Genomic DNA, 22,051 nt, shown 5'->3' with positions numbered 1-22,051 from the left:
AAAACATTAATTGCGACTTTTTATCTCACAAGTTACATCTTGCAATTCTTTTTTTCTCAGAATGGCAAGATATAAAGTCAGAATTGCGTGATATAAAGTCACAATTGAGTGTTATAAAGTCAGAATTGCAACATAAACTCACAATTGCGAGAAATAAACTCTCAATTCTGACTTTTTTCTGAGTCTATATCTTGCAATTCTTTTTTTGTATTTCTTTTTTTGTTCATTAGTAAGCTTTATATAAACAGGGAACCAATAACAGCAATACGATATGTTGAAACAAGACTTCACATTGCCCTCATTCCTGAATGTTATAAGTACAAGTCATACATGTTGTACTGAATACGTAAATAAAGACATGTAAACGTATGAATACATAAATGTAAGGAAAGAGAAAAATAAATAAAATTAAATGACTAAGTAAAATGAACTTGATAAGAATGCATACAAATTATACATGCTTATACATGTCATATACCTATTTATACACACATACATAAAGAGAAACTAAATGTACATATTTAATTATACATATGTGCAATACTTATACTTACACATCCATATATACGTATACACACACACATATACATTCATACATCTATTGCCACGCATATTCACACACTCCTACCATGTGCCTACATACTTGCAACAACCCACTTGCATCTATATTCATGCACATGTCCGTGTAAAAAAATGACTAAATAAATTACTAAGTAAAAGAATATATGAATGGAAAGAAAAACTGTAAGTGAGACTTCTATCGCAAAGGATAGTACTCGTTCCCTGCGACATTAACTTACAACCTATTACATTTATTTATATCTCGCAATTCTGACATCTTTTCTCAGAATTGTGAGATACAAACTCTCAATTGTGAGTTATAAAGTCCAATTCTAAGGAAAAAAGACTGACTTTTTTCCTCAGAATTGCGAGTTGATATCTCACAATTCTGACTTTATAACACGCGACTGTGACTTTATATCACACAATTGTGAGAACAAAAGTCAGAATTGTGAGATAAAAAGTCGCAATTACCTTTTTTATTTTTTATTCTGTGGCGGAAACAAGCTTCCATACAAAACAATGGCATATTTTAAGATATGTAAGTGCAAGTTGCTTTCAGTTAAAACAGCTCAAACATACATTTTAGTCTGGGACTACCTTAAGCCTTGTCTGTGAAACCGGGGGTAAGATTATAGTAGAGACTCTCTTGATCAATATATTCTGTAGGTAGTGTCACTGTTTTTTCAATATTTTGGTTTGTTTTTGTTTTTCAGGACTCTGATTCGCCCCGGCACTCCACTGCCTCCAACAGCTCTAACTTCAGCAGCCCGCCAAGCCCCGCCTCCCCACACAAGACAAAGTCCCTCTCACTGGAGAGCACAGACCGCACAGGGTGGGACACATGATGGACTCAACGGTGAACCAATCACAACAAACTCTGAGTCTGCCTGTAACAGTGCTCCGCCCCCCTCCCATACAGTCGCACCCAGGCACTACAGGCCCCTACACCTAATTTGCATAAAGGATCACCACTGGGGAACATACAAAGGAAAAACCACACCAACATGTGAGCGTTTGTATGTGCGCGTGGATGCGTGGATGTTTGAGCGACGACCCCGCGAAGCTGATTGGAGGAAAAAGTGAGGGCTACTAGTTCTGGATTTAATTGTTACTGGCGTTTGTACATAGACCGGGTTAGGGGTGAACTTTTATTTATTTATCATTTAGCCATTTCAAGGTGGAAAATACTGTCACGTCCCTCACTCTGCTCCTCAGCTGTGGACCATTCGGGAATGATGATTCCATTATAGAATCCCACTAATTTACCAGGAAAAAATTGCAATGATGTATATTTTTTATTTGCTTTTAAAAGTGATGTGTAGTGATTCGTTTGTTACTTCAGCTAATGGAATATCAGGCGACCTCATCTATTGCTTCCTGTCCTATATTTGTAGGAATTTATAGAGGCTTTCTGACATGATGACATCTTGGGATCTGTCACCATCATTATCGCCAGTCTCCATGTAATCCGAACCTTCCGTGAAACAACATGACCTGTGAAAACACATCACAGTAATGTACATAGGTTAAAAGTATAGTATAATATATAATAAGGAAATATTGAAGAGATAAACTATGTGGAAAAAAAATCTCACTGCTTTTATTTTTAAAGAATTATTTTAATATACTCGCGCCAAGACCATTTAAAAAAACTTCAGTTGCGTCGGTTCTTTTAGATTTTTTATTTTGTTTTGTGAGACGATACTGCCTTGTGTATTTTTATTTCGTTGAAGATTTTTGTGAGACACAAGCCAAGCTGTTTTACTACAAGTGTGCTTTAAAAAAACAAAACAAAAAACTGCATAATGTCCGTCGGCTTCACTTCTGCTTTATCAGATGGCAATACATGCATTGACCGAAACTGTACAAATATCATATTTCTGCAATCTGGAACTATTAGGTCCAAATTGTTGAACTTGTCCAACATGTAATTTGAGATTTGCGGACAGACAAAAGCCACTTCGTTTCGTTCCTGGATGGTTTCATGGTTACAGTATGGGAAATAGTCTACACACTTTGCTTCACACACATAGTTTGGAACTTTCTACCCTGGAAAAACTTGTTTTCAGAAAATCTTTTCATGGATAACAGTAATTATATCCCGTTAAGTGTTAAAACATTCACCGCTGCTATTAAATGTAAGGTTAGACTTTACCATTAATCTATATTACAATAATCCCACAAAACCAGTATGTATTTGTCATTATGTAGTTTTCAAATTGCTGCTGTTGTAGTTCCAAGGACATTTATTCCATCCAAAAAAAAGAAAGAAAAGAGAATTGTTTAAAACTCAGAAATCGCATGTCTAATGAGCAACACAGGCTTCACTTTGTTCCTTATTCTGTTTGTTGTTGATTTAATTTCGTGCCTCATGCAGGCTTCTGTTAGGTCCTCACGTCTTGATTTCTGCACTAGGTTCACGTCTGTTCATTCCACAAATGGGGAAACTCACTGAATTGGATAATTCGTTCAAAAGTTTACAATAAATTGGTTCTGTTTTGCAGTATCATTCCAGTAGCAAGTAACAGCAAAGGAAAGCAGACGTTTGGATGGAAACCTGCATTTCCGTAACTTCTTACACACACATTTATATGAGCTCATTCTCATCTCAGTGGTTTCTTTTTATTTCTTAGGATATGCTTTATAATAATTTGTACAGTTTTGCATGTCATAAATGTCCATTCCATATGTTTCATGGTTGTATTGTTTCTAACTCACTTGAAAAAGGTGGATATCACTTCAAGCAATGAGGAATCGTTTTGCACAGATGTATTTAAGGTGAAAGGTCAATCAAAGACTGGATAAACTGGCCACTATGCATATATGGAGACGTTACTATATTAACCTGACGCTGATGTATTCAATAAACGGAGGGAAATGACACACATGGATAAGAATGTGTTAAGACTGGTGATGTTTTATTTTGTTCATATGCACATAAAACATGTTCATAAAAAAAAAAGCTTTTCACAGTTTTCGGTAAATGACGCGAAAATGACTCGACTAATTATCAGTGCTAAAACTCAAGAGAAGAGCTTGGTTGTAAAGTATATGTCAATTTCCAATCGAAAAAATCCTACAATATCTATTCTAAAATGACTGATGTAAAATTTTTTCTTTATTTAAATTCAGCTCTTCACACTTAAAGGGATATTTCACACAAAAATGAAAATGTTGTCAGTTTCCTCAGCTAAAGGAAACATAAGTAATGACCCCCCACCCCCCACACACACACTCAAAAATTCCCCTCCCACAAATATAAGACAACTTGCAATGTAATGCACTTGGGTCGTTTATGTTTTTTATGGGGCTTTTTGTTATTTTTGGAGTTTTACGACCACCGGTCACTATTTATTATCACTGTATGGAAAAAAGAAACTTGGACGGTCTGCTTTACTTTTCCTTTTGTCTTCCACAGGAAAATAAAGTCAAAAGGGTGAATAAAATGACAACAGAATTTTCATTTTTGGGTGAACTGTCCTTTGAAATTCGACCCAAATGTGCAGGATTTCCGTATCCATCACTAGTTCTGTTCTACAAAAAGGTCAAAAGTGCAACAAACAATGGGAAGAAACATTCAAAACTGCATCTGTAGTGAAACAAATCAGAATGCTCAAATCATGGGAATATAAAACAGCAAGCGCCTCAACACATCACAGAATGATGATGTATCAAAAGCCCTTACGTTTGACCCTGTTTATGTAGGAACCGAGCGGTTCCACACAGATTTTACTTGAGAAAAGCTGACAGAACATACATACACTACCGTTCAGTTTGGTCTGTAAGATTTTCTAATGATTTTGAAAGAAGTCTCTAATTCTCACCAAGACTGCTTTTATTTGATCAAAAATACAGTAAATAGAAATGTTGAGATTATATTTTAATATATTTTCAAATGTAATTTATTCTTCAAATTATTCAGAATTTTTCAATGTCACATGATCCTTCAGAAATCATTCTAATATGCTGATTTGGTTCTAAAGAAACCTCTTCAGGATTCTTTGACGCGTAGAAAGTTCAAAAGAACCACATTTATTTGAAATAGAAATCTTTTGTAACATTATAAATGTCTTTACTATCTCTTGATCAATTGAATGCATCTGTGCTGAATAAAAGCTTTAATTTCTTTAAGAATAAAAAAAAACGTACTGACCACAAAACTTTTTAACGGTAGTGTATGTCATTTTTGCACAGTTTTGCACAATTTCAAGTGTTTGGCATCCTGATCAACTGATCTTATTTAATAGTTCATTTCGTTCCATGTAGCTCAACTAGCAGCGCAAGGCGCTAACAATGGCAAGGTTGTGGGTTCAATCCCCAAGGAACGCACATAGTCGCACTTTGTAGTTTGAATGCTCTCATATTTGTGCGATCCATCGTGAGGAGTTTTCACCAGAAGAGTCCATGTTCTCTTTACTCATTTGGTCGGCACGTTAAAGTTCAGGCCTTGGTCGCGTCCTCCTCTACGACGCGGTGAATGCCGTTGCCAGGGCTGCTTTGGATGGCCTGCGCAGTGATGCTGAGGTCCCGCATGCTGCTGTGCCGTGATTGGCTCTCCAGGCGCTGCAGGCTTCCGTGCCGTGATTGGCTGTCGAGGCGGTTGAGGGCGCAGTGCTGGAGCGGATCATTAAGGCGCAGGGTGCTTCCCTGAGGGACACGTTCCTCTACACCACGATAACTGCAAGCTGTGTACCTGAATATGGGAAACAGAATGAGGTTCAGTGATGCTTAGATCTTTGATCTGGAAGGCAGCTGTAGGTTTCGTCCAGCTGTGCCCAATGGGGGCTCTATTATCCTGGGACAGTTGCTGAATTTAGTAGGTTTAGTAGAAGAAGTACATCTATTTGTATAGGTCCTTTTTTGAAATAAGTCTCTTATGCTCACCAAGGCAACATTTATTTGATCAAAAATACAGTAAAAACTGTAATCATTGTAAATTATGTTCTATTTTAATATATTTCAAAATGTAATTTATTCCTGTGATGGCAAAGCTAGATTTTCAGCATCATTCCTCCAGTCTTCAGTGTCACATGATCCTTAAGAAATCATTATAATATGCTGATTTGCTGCTCAAAAAACATTTCTTATTACTATCAAAGTCAAAAACATTTCACCATTAATAATAATAATAATAATAATAAGAACTTTTAGCACCAATAATTGAAAAGCAAATCAGCATATTAGAATGATGTCTGGAGGATCATGTGACACTGAAGACTGGAGTAATGAAGCTGAAAATTCAGCTTTACCATCGCAGGAATAAATAAAATTTTAAAATATATTAAAATGGAAGATAGTCCTTTTATATTGTAATAATATTTCACAATATTACTGTTTTTAGTGTATCTTTGATCAAATAAATGCAGCCCTGGTGAGCATAAGAGATTTTTTTTTCTATAATCCGTTACACTCAGATGTACATCATAATGGAGAAGAAAAGATCTGTCGCTACCTTTGTTTCATTGTGACTTTAATATTGGATATCTAGTCTAGAACAATGCATCATCATTATTTGTGTATTTGTGTTTCTATGCATAACTCGTTTCTTGCAAGTCTTTTTATTAAACAGTAACTAATTGGAATTCCACAGATTTGCAAATTGTGATAAAGTCCTCAGATTCATGATGATTTGAGTGTGAATGATCACCTTCCGTCTCGTGAGCGGTGCAGGCTGCCGTGGAAGCTGCTGGCGCGGCTGGTGCTGGCGCTGGGCGGCTCGTCCAGCATGGCCAGGTGTGTGGAGGAGGCGTGAGTGGAGGTGCCCTGCGTGGACGTGCCTCTAGACTTCCTCACCACTGGAGTGTTGGCGTCCCGGAGGAGGAGCTGGGTGAAGTCGGGCTCCTGCAGCACCTGCCTGCTCTCGTGCACTGCTCTGCTGAGGAGGGGGGCGGCAAAGAGGGGAGCGAGTGACAGAGGAGTGAAGGAAGAGAGAGGGGGAAGGCGGAGGGGAAATGAATGAGGGAGGGAGGGGGAGTGGGACAAGGGGAGGGTGAGGAGGTTAATGCCCTAATATAAGGGACAGGGGTGTGTAGAGAGCAAGCCTTAACACTAACCCCTATGAGACAGTACACACTTACTGAACTATTTCCTCTAGCTACTTCCTGTCCTTCATTAAAGGGGTCATATAATGGTACATGCACTTTTAAAAGTTGATTGTACTGAAATGTGTGTTGGCAGTGCCTGTATACAACCATCATAAAATGATCAAAATCCTTCCAGTGTTTGTTTTTTTAAGTCTCAAATCAAGCCCTTCGATTTTGTGACGTCACAAAATCGACGCCCCTCCCACGATTGTTGATTGACAGCAGCGGTTCAACACAGACCCGCCCTCGCTCGTGAGCGAGCTGTCTGTCATCATAGTCCGCGCGGTCATTGTTGATACGCTGGAGCACTGTCTATGAGCAGAATGGCGTCTAAGCGATTGTGGCGTTCTGTTCTTGGGTGTAATAAGGAACACAGCAGTCATGCTGATGTTCCTAAATCCGAACCGCTGAAGACGCAGTGGCTGAGTTTTGTTTTCGAAGGGAATATTCCCCACGATCAACATCAATGCTTTCATGTTTGCGCGAATCATTTCACACACCAGACTGCTTTATAAACGAGGTCAGTATAAAGCTGGTTTTGCTAAGAAGCTGCTCCTGAAAGAAGGATCGATACCAACTATTCGTGTTCCTGCTGCACCTCCAGAAGAACTGAAGTGAGTGTAACGTTTTATTAACCTTTATATTAATCTTTGCAAATCGCTTGCACGCTTCACGATGAATGCGGCTATTTGTACACTCAGGGTACATTACGGCATGTTTTCTATGTACGACGTTCTCAATATAATTCATAATCCCACGTTTATAATGAACAACGCGTTATGGTTATTGTGTTACAAACGGTGTACGCACAGAACAGAGGGGCGGGGTGAGCAAAGCTCATTATCATTTAAAGACACGTGCACTTGAACGACGTGCTGAAAACAGCTGTTCTTGACCAGGAAAAATTAGTGTTTTCTTACAATACTAATGAGAATTTTTAATTAAAGTATATTACAAACTTTTAATTTAGACCCTAAATAATCATATTAGCTTCTACAAAAGTGGCATTATATGACCCCTTTAAATATCCGTATTGCATACACAAATGGAAGAAATTTATCAAAATATATACTGACTGAATTACTTCCTGTGGCTGTTATTTGTCTTCCATTGACTTCATATTGAAGCATATGACAATATATCTGTACCATTTCTGTTATTGGATGATACAAGAGATTTTTGATACTCAATTGGTCATGCTCATTTCCTCTATTTTTTTATTTAGATTATCTTTTGCAAATCATTTTTCATACTGTACAATATAATGTTATGATTCCTACATTTATATAATAGAATATGTACTGCCGTTCAAAAGTCTTATACCAAGGCTGCATTTATTTGATCAAAAATACAGTAAAAACATTAATATTGTGAAATATTAGTACAATTTTAAATATTGTAATTTTAAATTACAATAAATATTGTAATTCTATATTATAATCTTTCTATTTGAATATGTAATTAAAATGTAAATGTACAAATAAATAAAAAGCAGAATTTTCAGCATCATTACTCCAGATCTCAGCATGATCCTCATGATCCTTCAGAAATTATTGAAATATGCTGATTTGCTGCTCAATAAACATTTCTTATTATTCTCAATCTTGTATACAGTTAATATTTTTGTGGGAACCATAACATGTTTTGTTCAGGATCCTTTGATGAATAGAAAGTTAAAAGAACAGCATTTATTTGAAATAGAAATCTTTTTTTAACATTATGAAATGTCTTTACTGTCACTTTTGATCAATTTAATGCATTCCAAAAGAAAAAAATTGTCTGACCAAACATTTGAACGGTAGTGTATTTAGACTAAATAAATAAATCCATAACAAATTACAGCTCTACATTTAAAATGATTTTTTAGGCCATTATCAGTTTGTGTTTCTTGGAAATCAAACCCATGACCTTTAGCTCACACAAAATATGTGCATTACACTATAGGCATTAGGCCTAAACAATAATGTTAGAAATCTGCCAAGCATTTCATGTGACTCACTCTTTTTTGCGATGCCCGTTGAAGAAACTGGCCCACTCGAAGCAGGTCTTTTTACTGCCGACCCAAAACACGGAGGGGATGCCCACCACCAGCATCATCAGGTACTTGATGAGGAACAAGGCGATATCTGGCCTGCTTGTCTGTTCCACCTGTGAAGATTCATTTTCACACATTTGCTTAGTATGCAACATAAGAACAGAAGAGACTTGATTTGTGATCAGATCTCTGTGTTTGGTCATAACCTCATGCAGTGTGTGCGTGAGTGTATTTCTGGATGTCAGTTTAGCCCTGGGTTGTGCGTGTGCGATTGTGTGGATGGGAAGTGCTTTATCTCAGCTCACTGCACAATTGCCAAAGGCATAAACACAACTACAGCCAACACAAATGTCTGTCCTCCTCTTTATCTAATACACACATACTCTCTCTCTTTGTGCTCTGGATGGAGCATTTCTTCTGCTCTGCTTTACATTCATATACATTACTGTTACATATTTTATTTATATCTCATTTAATGTCATAGGAAAACACCTAATGATAGTAATTTAAGCCATACTTAAAAAAATATTTAATTGCATAACAAATATAAAATCAAGTGGCACTTAATAAATGTTTCTAGATCTAGACATTTCACTATTTTGACTAAATGTAACAATAGCTTTGTCTTTATTTTGAACAATATTTTTTATAGTTTAATCAAATGAAACCTAACAAATGTTGTTTGCTTATATAGCGGCTTGTGCTTTCTTTCTTTAAAATATCCCATCTGGTTTGGTATTTTGTTATATAATGCAATATAATTCTAAGATTTATACATTTTTAGTGTGTCCAAAGATTTTTGTGGCCACTGTATGATGACATCACTTACTGCAGTGCAACTAGAGATCTGCTATTTATAGCAATACACTTCATAGCAGTTCATGAAGTACTGCTACAGATATAACATGACACATGACAGTCCTTTTCTCTTTCTCTCTCATTAAAAACAATCCCACAATCGCACGCTGCCTCAGGCATACACACACACACACACACACACACACACACACGGATAAACATTATTACTGAGATTTTGGTGAAGCTGAAACTTTCTGCTTCAGTTGGTTTGCATCATGTTAGACATGAGATATATTCAGTGCAGCTGTGGCTTTATGATCAACTGAGATATGCAGCTGTAAATGTCTGATGAACCCAGTGTCAAAAGCTATTATGAGGGCATTTTTTCTAGAGATATAAAGGAAAGACTGTCATATTTTTATGTTAAATACTTCCATTTAAATTCAATTTAAATTTACGGATGGAAATTTTATCTCTTGATGTGAGCTTCATTTAAGGCCAGAAATGAGTGGAAGTGACCACTTAGTCAATAATAGAGTGAAGACAGAGTTGGCAGGAGCCTGTGTGTGTGGAGACCTTCAATTATTCACAAGCACAGTAGTACAAATTCACTTGAGGTAAATTTTTAATATGCTTGTTTTTTCCTAGTAATTCTGTACAAAGTTCACATAAAAATAATTATGTACAAAATAAATGCATATTCAACCCTTTAAGACTTTTAACTTGCATTAACTTGCTTTTAACTATGAATATACAGTACAGTTAAAAAGTCTGGGGTCAGTGCAATTTTAGTTTTTAAATAAATGAATAGTTTTTTCAGCAAGGACGAATTCAATTGATCAAAACTGACAGTAAAGCCTTTACTTTGTTACAAAAAACGTATATTTCAAATAAATCCGGTTCTTTTGAGCTTTTTATTCATCAAAGAATCCTGAAAAAAAGTCTTACAGTTGTCACAATTTTTTTTTTTCAAGATTGATAATAATATATATTTTTTTGGAACACTAAATCAGCATATTAGAATGATTTCTGACGGATCATGTGACACTGAAGGCTGGAGTAATGGCTGCTAAAAATTCAGCTTTATCATCACAGGAATACATTACATTTTAAAATGTAATGAAATAGAAAACCGTTATTTTAAATTGTAATAATATTTCACAATATTACTGTTTTTACAGTATTTTTGTTTAAATAAATGCAGCCTTGAAGACAGTAATGCAAGTATTTCATAAACAAGTGATTGTTACCTGAAAGGGGCAGGGGATGTGGTACTCTCTGCAGCGCTCCTGTACCCAGGTGGTCTCCCACACGGATCTGTGGCTCTGCTCGTACAGATAGCATCCAATGACAGTCAGCAGTGGCACCAGATACAGGACAGAAAACACGGCGATCCGGATCATGAACTTCACCAGTTTGTCCTGGTTCTCCTTCTCTAGTGGGATTTCCATTCGGACCCTATTTAGCGCCGCGACACCGGCTAACAGCAGCACCACACCTACGACCACATCCAGTGCGAGAGGAACCAAGAGGAACCAGCGCAAGGCCATGAGGTCGTAGAGCCCCACGAAACAAACGCCGCTCATGCTGTCACCCTCGATTTTGTTCATAGCCATGAGGGTGATGGTGAGGGCTCCCGGGACGCCCCAGGCCACCGCGTGGAACAGCAAAGCCTTCTTCTCGATGGCCTCACTTCCCCATTTGGGAACAGCCGCCAGGAACCAGGTGATGGTGAGAATGACCCACCAAACGCTTCCTGCCATGGTGAAGAAGTAGAGTGTCATGAAGAGCAGCGTGCAGGCCTTGTTGTGGGAGCCCTGGGTGACGGTGGAGGCGCGGAAACGCCCCGGGCTCGCTGAGTTGCACGACACGCGCTCCTCCAGCAGGAAGCCCAGAAAGAAGACCAGGGACACCATCATGTAGCAGACCGCGTAGAAGATGATGGGCCGTTCGGGGTAGCGGAAGCGCCCGACATCAATGAGAAAGGTCAGGAAGGTGAAGAGTGTCGCCGACAGGCACACAATGGAAATGACGCCGATGAAATAGCGTGCGAAAATGAGCTCATCTTTGCGGAAGTACATGTTGGGGCAGGGAGGTGAGCAGTCGCGGACGCCCATGAATGAGTAGCCCATGTCAGGCTCGATCTTCAGCTCTCGTGGGCACCAGAAGCCATAGTCCCGCTGAACCGGCGAGGGTGTTTCCTCCGTGCCGTCACTGCGCGGGAGCAGGTCTATCGCTCTGGGGTAAGACTCGTCACATTCTGGAAACCTAAGAGACAAGAGTGTCATTTCAGAATATCATATCATATCATAAAGATATCTTAATAAAAGTGATCCTGTACCTGTTACACTCCATCTCATCCGGCCAGCTGACCCCAAACATGTCCATGAGCTTGTAGCAATCGCTCTTGGCACGCTGGCACAGGTGCCGACATGGCAGGGTCACACGGCCGTACTCTGTGCACACGGGTGCGTAAAGGGCACACAGGAATGGGCGTATTTCAGTAGAGCACTCCAAGTTCACCATAGGATGAAAGGGCTGTATGGACAGACAAGAAAAATATGGAAATATTATTATTAATACTACTACTACTACTAATAATAATAACAGTAATTTTTATTTATTTATTTTTATTTATAAATAAATAAACAAAACTCAAATTTTGGGTTTCATGGTTTCTTGATAAAAACTATTGTTTTTTATCATGCATGACCCATGTCCAATATGTTAAATAGGGTGACCAAACGTCCCAATAAAATTCAAAATAAAAGCCAAGCACTGAGAGTTGCAAAACTGTTTGTCTTGATACATAGTCTTAACCGTAGTTTTAATGCTAAAAATAAACACTGAACAAAATACATGCTGGTATTTTATTGGCCTCAATCTAATAACTGCTAAAAACAAACCTAATTACTTAATTACTGTAACTCTGACAAAGCATTTCCAGTCATCTTGAAATCATTTGGAGAATCTTAACCACTCAACAGCACAACATCCACCAGGCCATGTCTATGACCCACACCGAACAGTCACTTAGTCACCCTTATGTTAAATGAGAATAAAATTTGATCTGTAGTTCTAGCACAGTAACGTACTTCCCTCATCTCTCTGAGGAGGCCTTTGTTTGGGGCGTGGAGACATGCTGTTTATTGCTGAGGCCCACTTACACCATGAGGCATTCTGGGAGTAGTACCAGCTTCGGGGCCGGACATAAATATGCAAATCCCACAGGGGAGAAGGAGAAAGACTCCACCCAGGACCAGACAGAGAGACAATAATGCCTCCACCCCTGCAGAGTAAGGGCTTTTGTGATGGAAGGGTGGGGGTTCTGACACCCCTTGTGTTGAAAAAAAAGGACCAAAACTTACAATCATTCACAGCCAACATGAACAGGCTTTACATTTACAGTGCTATACATTTAATTTTTCTGCAATTACTAATGGTAAGAAGAAATACATAATTTATATACAAAAAGATGCATATAAAAAAACAATTAATTACTATAAAAAATAATAATAATATTGCTATTAGGGGTTGGTTATTAAAAATCCTATAATTATGTACATAATTATAATATACAGAAATATAACTTCTAGTGTTTGGTTGTTAAAAATGCTAATAATTTACCCACTATATATATATATAAAATAACGAAACACCAACAACGACAACAAAAAACACCCATTAATTACTATAAAAATATTAATAATAATATTGCTCCTAGGGGTTGGCTATTAAAATGCTATAATAAATTACATAATTATAATATATATAAAAAAATACTCTCAGTGTTTGTTTGTTTGAAAAAAAATTATTTACATTATTATTATGTAAACATTTTTGGCTATTAAAAATACTATTTGTTACAAATTACATGCCATGACGACTTTCACTTAATATGGAGAAAAATCACCCAAGCTTTCAGGCTAAATACAATGATATAATCTAATGCACTAACAACAGTGTTACCATTATTCACTATAAAAAAAAAATTGCAACAGTCCAACACATTTATGATGTACTGAATATATAATACATATCCATAATATAATGAAAGCCTTCAGTCACAGCCAGCACACTAGGCTACCACCCAAAATGTCTGTAAAAAGGGATTAGGATGGATATTATGCTTGCCCATTTTGACACAAAGCATCTAAATCCAGCAATCATTTCCACGCACCTAATCCATATTTAACGCAGCATATACCATTGAGATGTGCCACCAACATGACACGAGAAAGAGCCCGCGTAAAAAAAAAAGCTTGTTTTCATCACGTAGCTTCCAAAAATTTGCTGGTCACATGAACTTTTGTGTACAAAGATCATTTAAATATTTTGCGGACAATAAGTAAAGCTGACATAAAACCTTAATGTGATTGACTTTTATTACTGAGAAAATGTGAACTTCACGCTCCTTGATTTACCATTACTGGCATCTGTGGCTGTAATCGGGTACAAAAGGTTTTATGACATGTCTTACACCATTCTGAGCTCAATTGAGTGGACATACTCTAGCTTTTAGGCAAGATAAAAATAAAGCAAGTGCTATTATTTGCTGATCTGGTGAAACACATTATCTCATCATTGCTGTCACTCCACATTACATGCAACGGTATGATCTGATGAACTCAAATGTGTGCATCTTGCCCACTGTTATCCTAAGGGCAAACACACACTTTCTACACATTAATGTCTATCCCAGTGCCTTTGTGTTTCTTAAGGGCCTTGCGGAAAGTTATTTAGGGATATTCAAAACATACAGAGATGGCAGGCATGTACACACGCAGAAAGCAGAAGAGGCACAATGACTGTTGCTTCTTGTTTGGGCGGAGAGCATGTGATTCAAAGCATTATACATGATGGTTCATACAGATTACATGCTATATAAGCTGTATGGGAGATGTGGAGGCATGTCATATAACCAGAGATTTTAAACCATAATCCCCAGAAGCAACATGGTCAGGTCTTTTGTAAAATGGCTGGATCTGTGGGTTTTACATATTTGGAGCATCACTATTGTCGGAAACACAGATTAGCAAGTTGACGTTCAATGCAGCTGCCGCATGTTTGGAGCTGCTGTGTGTTTTTACGGTTTGCCTCTAATGAAGGACTCATTTATACCCTCAATTCAAATGCATTTAATTTATATCCTACACAATTAAATTCAAATAGCTTTCTCTATTTTTGAAAGAGACTTTTTAAGCCCTAAATTCTTTTAGCACTCCATACAGCCAAATTAAATGGTGATGACAATGACAATATCCAAGCAAGCAATAGCCGTTATTTCACTGTCTAGGTTAACTATAGACCCGATATAGTCCGGCTATGAGTAACACACTTCTAGACAAAATAACCTTGAATTTGGTTACATGTCGTTTTTGCCAAAATAACTTGCGATATGTATGATATTCCATCATGTAAGCAAAGTAAACAGTGATTACAATGTGTTTGATTTCATTTCTTCACTCATTTCATTTCTTTGTAATCTAATTGATGACTGGTCTATTTTTGGCTATGGTTTAGACGTCTATTACATTTTCACTGACAGCCCAAACTTTGCCTTGCTTTAGCCTAGATGTCTGGACTGTGTTTGGACGGCTATTAGACGTCTTTTAAAAGCAAAATTGCTTGCTGGATAAATAAAATAAAAAATCTGAAATACTGGCTGATATAGTGTGTCTTTCACTGACTTATTCTTAGATCTGAGTAAAACAAGAAGGCAAACAGAAGAAATCTAGAAGTCACCTAAAGGGATAGTTCACTTTGAAATACATTTTTGGTATGTTTTAGCTTACCTCAAGGGCATCCAAGATGTAGGTGTCTTTTTTTTCCGCAGTAGTTTCAATTTTGATATTTTTAGGTCAAACCGTTCTTGTCTGTCAGTCATATAATGCAGGTCGATGGTCACTGTCTCAAAACACAAGCACAGAGTCCAAATTAAAACAATTCCCCGTCGTCCAAATTAAACAATTCCCCATCGTAAGTACACATTGATGGCCTAAGACACGAAACGAGCGGTTTGTGTGAGAAAACGAACAGTATTTATATCGTTTTTACCTCTTATACGCAGCCATGTCGAAGTGATCTGATCTGACGTGTACGCAGACTGGTGCATAGATATATACACTAGATGTCGCCTTAAAGACATTCGTTCCAATGAACTGCCGTAGACAAGGCGACATCTAGTGTGTATATATCTATGCACCAGTCTGCGCACACGTCAGATCAGATCACTCGGACATGGCTGTGTATAAGTGGTAAAAACGATATAAATACTTTTCGTTTTCTCACACAAACCGCTCGTTTCGTGTCTTAGGCCATCAATGTGTACTTACGATGGGGAATTGTTTAATTTGGACGACGGGGAATTGTTTTAGTTTGGACTCTGTGCATGCTCTTTGAGATAATGACCATAGACCTGCATTATATGACTGACAGACAAGAACGGTTTGACCTAAAAATATCAAAATTGAAACTACTGCGGAAAAAAAGACACCTACATCTTGGATGCCCTTGAGGTAAGCTAAAACATACCAACAATTTATTTCAAAGTGAACTATCCCTTAACCTGACCATTTTAAAATGTGTCCATTCACAAGTAAATACACTTGTTCCTCCCTCTACCCATAAATCCAGAGTGCACATGCCTTTCTCTGTGAACCTCCACTTGCTCATCGATAAGGAAGATTAGATTAGACTTCAAGATATATTCTTAATACTCCCTTCTGACTGGTTTTCCCTTTTCTACCGGTCACTATTTAAGGCAGTGAATTCAACAGCACTACCATGGTAACCAGCGATGCATAAACGGCCGGTTTAAGGGAGGGGTGTAATGGAGAGAGGTCAGAGTGCGAGTGACGACCACCTCCTGAGAGAGAAAGCCTGCTCTTTTGTTGCAATACAATTGGGATCCGTTTCCCCAGCAACCGCAGTACCTTGCGTGGGGGGAGGGATGAAGAGAAGAGAGGAGGGAGTGGAGAGAAACAGACAGAGAAAAGAGGAAAGAGGACAAAGACGGAGATATGGATGGGGAATAATGGTCAACCCTGCCATTCCAATAAAGATTGTCCTAATGCTTACGCATTAATAAATGTGCATAAATGATACAGGCTAACATATATTTTCTTCATTTATAGAATGAACAATCATGTTGAACCCTTTACTATATGCAAAACAATATAATTGTACATATTGAAAGCATGTTTTTGCTTCTGTCACCAGTCTTAGATATGACATCTCTGAGGAAAATGTGAGTGATGTTCAGATAACTTCAAACTTCAAAGTCATAGCACCTCATAAATGTATATAAAAAATAAAGAGTTTCCAAGCAATGTATAGCTGATATAATTTGGGTTTGAGTTGCCAGATTGCATTACAACTGGAGGAAGCCCTTAATGATCACAACATGGTAAAAACAACACGAGGACAAGGTCAAGGTATCTTTGCATGTCTGACAAATGGGGGAGGAAGTTTATATTAACTAGATGTCAAACTATATCAATCACTGCTGCACCTGGAATGCTGAATATTATTAGTTTTACCCAGCATTTTCTTTGCATGATCAGTTCAGATCCTCCCTGAACCTTCCTGCTATTACTGCACACAACAACAATCCCAGAAACCATCCCTGTAGGCAACTGTCCCACTTCACAAATGAGGTTACCCAGAGTTCAGAGCAAGATGTTGCCACTGTCCTACAGTGGTTTTGAATCGGAAAGCAAGGACGATTAATCTGCTCCTTATGAAGCCAGAAAGAAATAATTGGTTGGCGGCTGAGGAAATTAAAGATTTAGTCTGGTTTCCTTCAACTCGAGATTAGTTAATTAGCTATTATCATCACCTTCTAGTCATTGATGTTAGTTGTTTGTAAAAAAAAAAAAAAAAGAGTAAAGAGTAAAAGCTACTCATTAACCAAATCCTGGATATTCAGAAGACTTAAAAGGGATAGTTCACCCCAAAATGTAAATTCTGTCAACATTTACTCAACCTGAAGTTGTTACAAACCTGTATTTCTTTCTTCTGCTGAACACAAAAGAAGATATTTTGAAGAATGTCGGTAACCAAACCGTTATATATTTTTTTCCATACAATGTAAGTCAATAGGGCCCATCAACTGTTTGGTTACCAACATTCTTCAAAATATAGTCAATTTTTTTGTGTTCAGCAGCTCAACTCATACAGGTTTGGAACAACTTCAGGTTGAGGAAATTATGACAGAATTTTCATTTTAGGGTGAACTATCCCATTCATTCCAGTGGGTTTTCTTTTTCTGTTAATGTTACGTCCTCAAATGCAGAAGTCATGCCAAAAACGTTCTGATCTAATAAGTTATTTAATTTTGCGTTAATTTAAAGAACAAAATCCTTTCATTCTTGCAATCCAAACAAATAAAATATTTTCTGAAGTAATTATAAAATAACAATACAAAAAAAATCTTAAACTATATTTAATATTTGTAAATATATAAAATATAAATAATATATATATATAAATATATATTTTTTTTTTTACATAGTGCTTGATAATACATAAATATATTATGCACAGTGTTACATGTGAATTGTGATTATCATTCAAATGCTTTTGAATATAATCCTTTGTGCAACAGTGGATTTAAAAAGTATCATCGCTTTCTGTGTGTCTTTGCACTGACTACAGTGCAAAAGGTTATATAACTCCACATTTCCACACAAATGTACATGAGGATGAGCAGATGGGTTGCCTCGGCTCAACTCCATCCATTCATTTTTCCTTATCTTTCTTCTTTTTCATTTTCTGACCCATCCCTCTGTTACCGGAGTGAATAAGTTAAGGACCGGAGTGAATAAGTTAAAACCTAGTGACTAAGGACAGCAGGTTTTAGATAACATTTACAGCGCTGTGTGTGTCCAACAGATACTCAGGCCACTGTAACAAGCTAATGCAGCTGTTCTCAGTTTGGCTCAGCTGAATACTGCGGCCCGGTAAAGAGGATTAACCATCGGCTTGAATCAATCCAGGCGTTATGGCCGCAGATACAAAGATTATAGAGCAATCAAAATAAACAACACGTCCAAGCACCATTAACTGCCCATAACATCAACTAGCAAGCCGTTGTAAAGCAACCTTGTTATATAAATACTTATAAGATGCTTATTTTGCCGCAGCCACATGCAAAAGAGGACTAGAAAAATTGTTTAAAACAGCACGATACTTCAGAAAAAAAGACACAGCAAACAGCCCCGTAGGACAGATTAAAGATTAATTTCCCTTTAAACGTTTCTGTAATGTGATCCGAATGATCTGCAGGGCACAAGAAAGAACTGGGTCAAATCGAAAACGACAAATCTTTGGCGCTGTTAGAACATACGTTTTGAAGCAATGCACTTAAACATTCACAGTTAGCATTCATTGTTTCGTGCAGGGAAAATAAAGATAAACAGCATATTAAAGAGATTCATGGCAAAGGGTTTCCCTGCATATTTTCATGACTCAAAAAAGTTTTTCATTATTTCTCTGCTCTCACTATTTTCCTCACTATTCAGGAAAGATTTATATATGAATGCATACATGTATAAGCACAACCCACATCTATATGACTGCTGTTGAGGTCACGCAGTTATTAGAGCATGATGATTCGAACTAGTCCAACACTCTCCGAAAAAAAGGTACAAAAGCTGTCACTGGGGTGGTACCCTTTCAAAAGGTACTGTTATGTTACCATTTAGGTACTAATATGTACCATATAGATACTAATGTACACCCTTTAGGGGTTTTCTGAGAGTGTAGTTTAATGTAGTGCAATTTGATGACATTGTTTAAACAGTCAGCCTGTGTCATGTGGTTTACCTCCATGGCGAGAGCAGCGGTCTGCTGGTCATAGTGATTCAGAAGGTTTGGCATGAAGGTGGTATTGTAGGAAAGGCCCTGGCACATCCTTAATGTGATAGGCTCACAGGTAAACATGCTATGGCTGCCAGGAGCTTCCAAATTGATGGCCATACATACAGTCAGCATGGAGTATAGAACCCAAAGGAGATCCATGGCATGTCCGTCTGCGCTGGGACTGGAAAAGGGCAATTATATCAAGAAAATCTGAGCTCCGTCATTCCTTCGTTAATTATCTGTTGGTTGACACGAGACTGAAATCGCACGGATATGCTTCTCCATTTTCCTGTGACAGATCCATAATTTTTCAGTGCATGTCCATAATCCGGTGTGGGTATGACTGAGGTTGCCATGCATTTATCGGAGGTAAATTTTCATCTGTGTGAGAAAGAGCACCAAATGTCACATTTTGAAATGAATAGGCTAACATGAATTATTCATGAATGCGGTGACACTTTAGTCAAACATGAAAAATCTTCTGGAGATCTCTCAAGGCGTGGGAAATGATTTCAAAGTGAACAATGCATGATCAAAAGCACTGACATATTATAGTGGCAGCAAATAAAAGATGCTTACCAAGGGGAAACTTCAATGTAACTATGTGTTCAGTGTAAATTAAATTAGAACATTATAACCTCGGGAACAATAGGACAGAACACAGTATTAACCTGTTCAGAACTGAATTATGTTCCATGATCGATTTCAACTCCAAATTCAGCCATTAATAACAATAAATAAAATAAAATAAAATAAAAAAACTGTTTATATAAAATTAAAATTTTATTATTATACAATTAACTGTAATGTAATAACTTTAAAACTGTTAAACTATTGTTGATGTAGTTTTAGGATATATATTGTGTAGTTAAGAAGGGGAGATAGTTGATTTCAAAAGAAAATTGTCAACATAGAGCACAAAGTGATGCTCACAGGAATAGACACTGCGTCTAAACGGTTCACACACACACACACACACACACACACACACACACACACACACACACACACACACACAATGCTGAATAATTTTAATTATATTATTGATGCTGGTTTGTGCCTGACACCTCTAGTAGCCTATAGGCTACTAATTTAATTTAAATTTAATTCAACGCATTTAACGCTCATTGCAAACACACACTCACAGAACAGCAGATAGCCCATTTCTTCAATAACCCTATCCATTGGGAATCGTGTTGCAGCTTCGCTATAATGAAACTCCCTTCAAAATGTGTCTGGTGTAACGTTACTCTTGAGGTGTATTATTCTTATTTTTTACTACAACATGTTCCTATGCCAAATTAATTTCGATTATGATAAAAAGTCCTTCTTACCTCTCGAGTTGAAATCATTCACGTGAGGGACCCCACTCCGCGTCTCTAACAATACGAGCCCTGTGTGTCTTTCTGCAGGTTTTTTCGGATTTATACGGGCGCGCGCATTTGTCGATGACGCGCGACGAATATTGCTCTCACTCAATATAAAAGCATATTAGAACTTACGTCACTGGATTGAGCATGAAAAAAACACGTTCAGCAGGCAAAAAGAGAATGACTTGGGTTTATCCACGGATATCATCGTTGCAATGGCCTGGGGCTGTTGGGAGCGGGGAGCGTCTCCGCACTATAATGAAATGAAGTTGGCGCTGCTGATTTGTGGATGCCCGGAATGATGGGCGTGTGTTTGGTAGTGGGAAGTTCGATTCATTTTCGAGATTCGGTTCTTTCGAGCAATTCATTTAGAAGAATCGGTTCAGAACTTGTCATTGATTTTTTTACGTCATTGTGTGATTACGTCATCGCGTGGTCGCGGCGTGACATATTACGTTTTGTTTATCTGCGTTTTTGGAGTACGTTCATGCATTTCAAATAGTTTGTTGGAGTCACGATTCTGCTACTAAAACATAAATTAATTTCCAATCTACATTTTATTTGCATTTACATTAAACAATACTAAAATTAATTCAGTGTTTGTATATTTCAGTAAGTGCTGTTTATTAAAATCAACTCATAAACACACATCGTGTTGAGAAAGCTTTCATACAATCAAGTTGTAAACTATATTATGCAATAAAATATTCACATTTTATTTGTACAATTTTTTGCTATTTGGCTAATAAATTATTTTCTTCCCATCAGCCAAATCCTTTTTTTTTATCCAAGCAACATACATTTTGTACAAATGCAAGAATTACACATTATGCATACAATACAATACAAAAAAAAAAAAAAAAAAAAAAAGTAAAGAAAGAAGCAACTGTATAAAAAAGCAAAGAAAAAGAAAAAGGTGCCATGGGAGAAAATAACATAATCATAATGAAGGTGCTTTCGGGTATAAAGATAAAAAAAAAAAAATGTGTGTGTTAATCTCACCGATTTTTAGTCTTGACAGCTTTCTTATTCAGTCTCTAGAACTGTTTACATACAGCCTACTTCAGTGAACAAAATCATAAAATCGGGGTTTTGATAATGATAAAACTTACATTTATAAATATAACATTTTGTCTAACTGTTAAATGTCTAACATAAAAAGTACAATGCCAAAGTAAATCTACGGTGGTTTCATGATAATTAACTTTTTTTATTTATTTTCAGTCAAATCCTTTAGTTTAGGCTGCTTAATTATATCGGTTTTGTGAACTGATTCATTTAAAAGATCCGGCGACAACGATTCGTTTGCGAATCGGACATCTCCAGTGTTTGGAAAG

General features: G+C 37.3%; 2 protein-coding genes and 1 long non-coding RNA gene across 11 annotated transcripts in view; 1 reads left to right on the top strand and 2 right to left on the bottom strand.

Moving 5' to 3' along the window:
• Window positions 1–3,256, top strand: part of cdc42bpab (CDC42 binding protein kinase alpha (DMPK-like) b) — a 58,941-nt gene extending 55,685 nt beyond the window's left edge. For all 8 annotated transcript variants that reach the window (XM_082148153.1, XM_082148150.1, XM_082148151.1 and 5 more), the window contains one exon: window positions 1,278–3,256. In XM_082148153.1, coding sequence (XP_082004279.1) covers window positions 1,278–1,409 — 132 coding nt within the window. In that variant the 3' untranslated portion in view covers window positions 1,410–3,256. The remainder of the gene's footprint in view (window positions 1–1,277) is intronic.
• LOC309482786 overlaps window positions 1–22,051 on the bottom strand; it is a 223,295-nt gene that overhangs the window by 47,634 nt on the left and 153,610 nt on the right. The gene's annotated exons all lie outside the window — the stretch shown is intronic.
• Window positions 3,184–20,983, bottom strand: fzd3a (frizzled class receptor 3a). 2 transcript variants are annotated; one of them, XM_082148224.1, is made up of 7 exons: window positions 20,679–20,983; window positions 19,309–19,725; window positions 11,822–12,018; window positions 10,731–11,748; window positions 8,647–8,795; window positions 6,212–6,439; window positions 3,184–5,257 (listed from the first exon to the last, which is right to left on the bottom strand). In XM_082148224.1, exons 2-7 carry the CDS (start codon window positions 19,501–19,503, stop codon window positions 5,005–5,007), a joined length of 2,040 nt encoding a protein of 679 aa, XP_082004350.1. In that variant the 5' UTR covers window positions 19,504–19,725; window positions 20,679–20,983; the 3' UTR covers window positions 3,184–5,004. The 2 variants fall into 2 exon arrangements, with proteins under 2 accessions (XP_082004350.1, XP_082004351.1); XM_082148225.1 differs by having other exon boundaries at window positions 6,212–6,436.

This window comes from Leuciscus leuciscus (assembly GCF_965113295.1).
Source record: "Leuciscus leuciscus genome assembly, chromosome: 19".
Classification (NCBI taxonomy): Eukaryota; Metazoa; Chordata; class Actinopteri; order Cypriniformes; family Leuciscidae; genus Leuciscus; species Leuciscus leuciscus.
The sequence above is the reverse complement of the archived record's forward strand: the minus strand, read 5'-3'. Positions and strand labels throughout refer to the sequence as shown.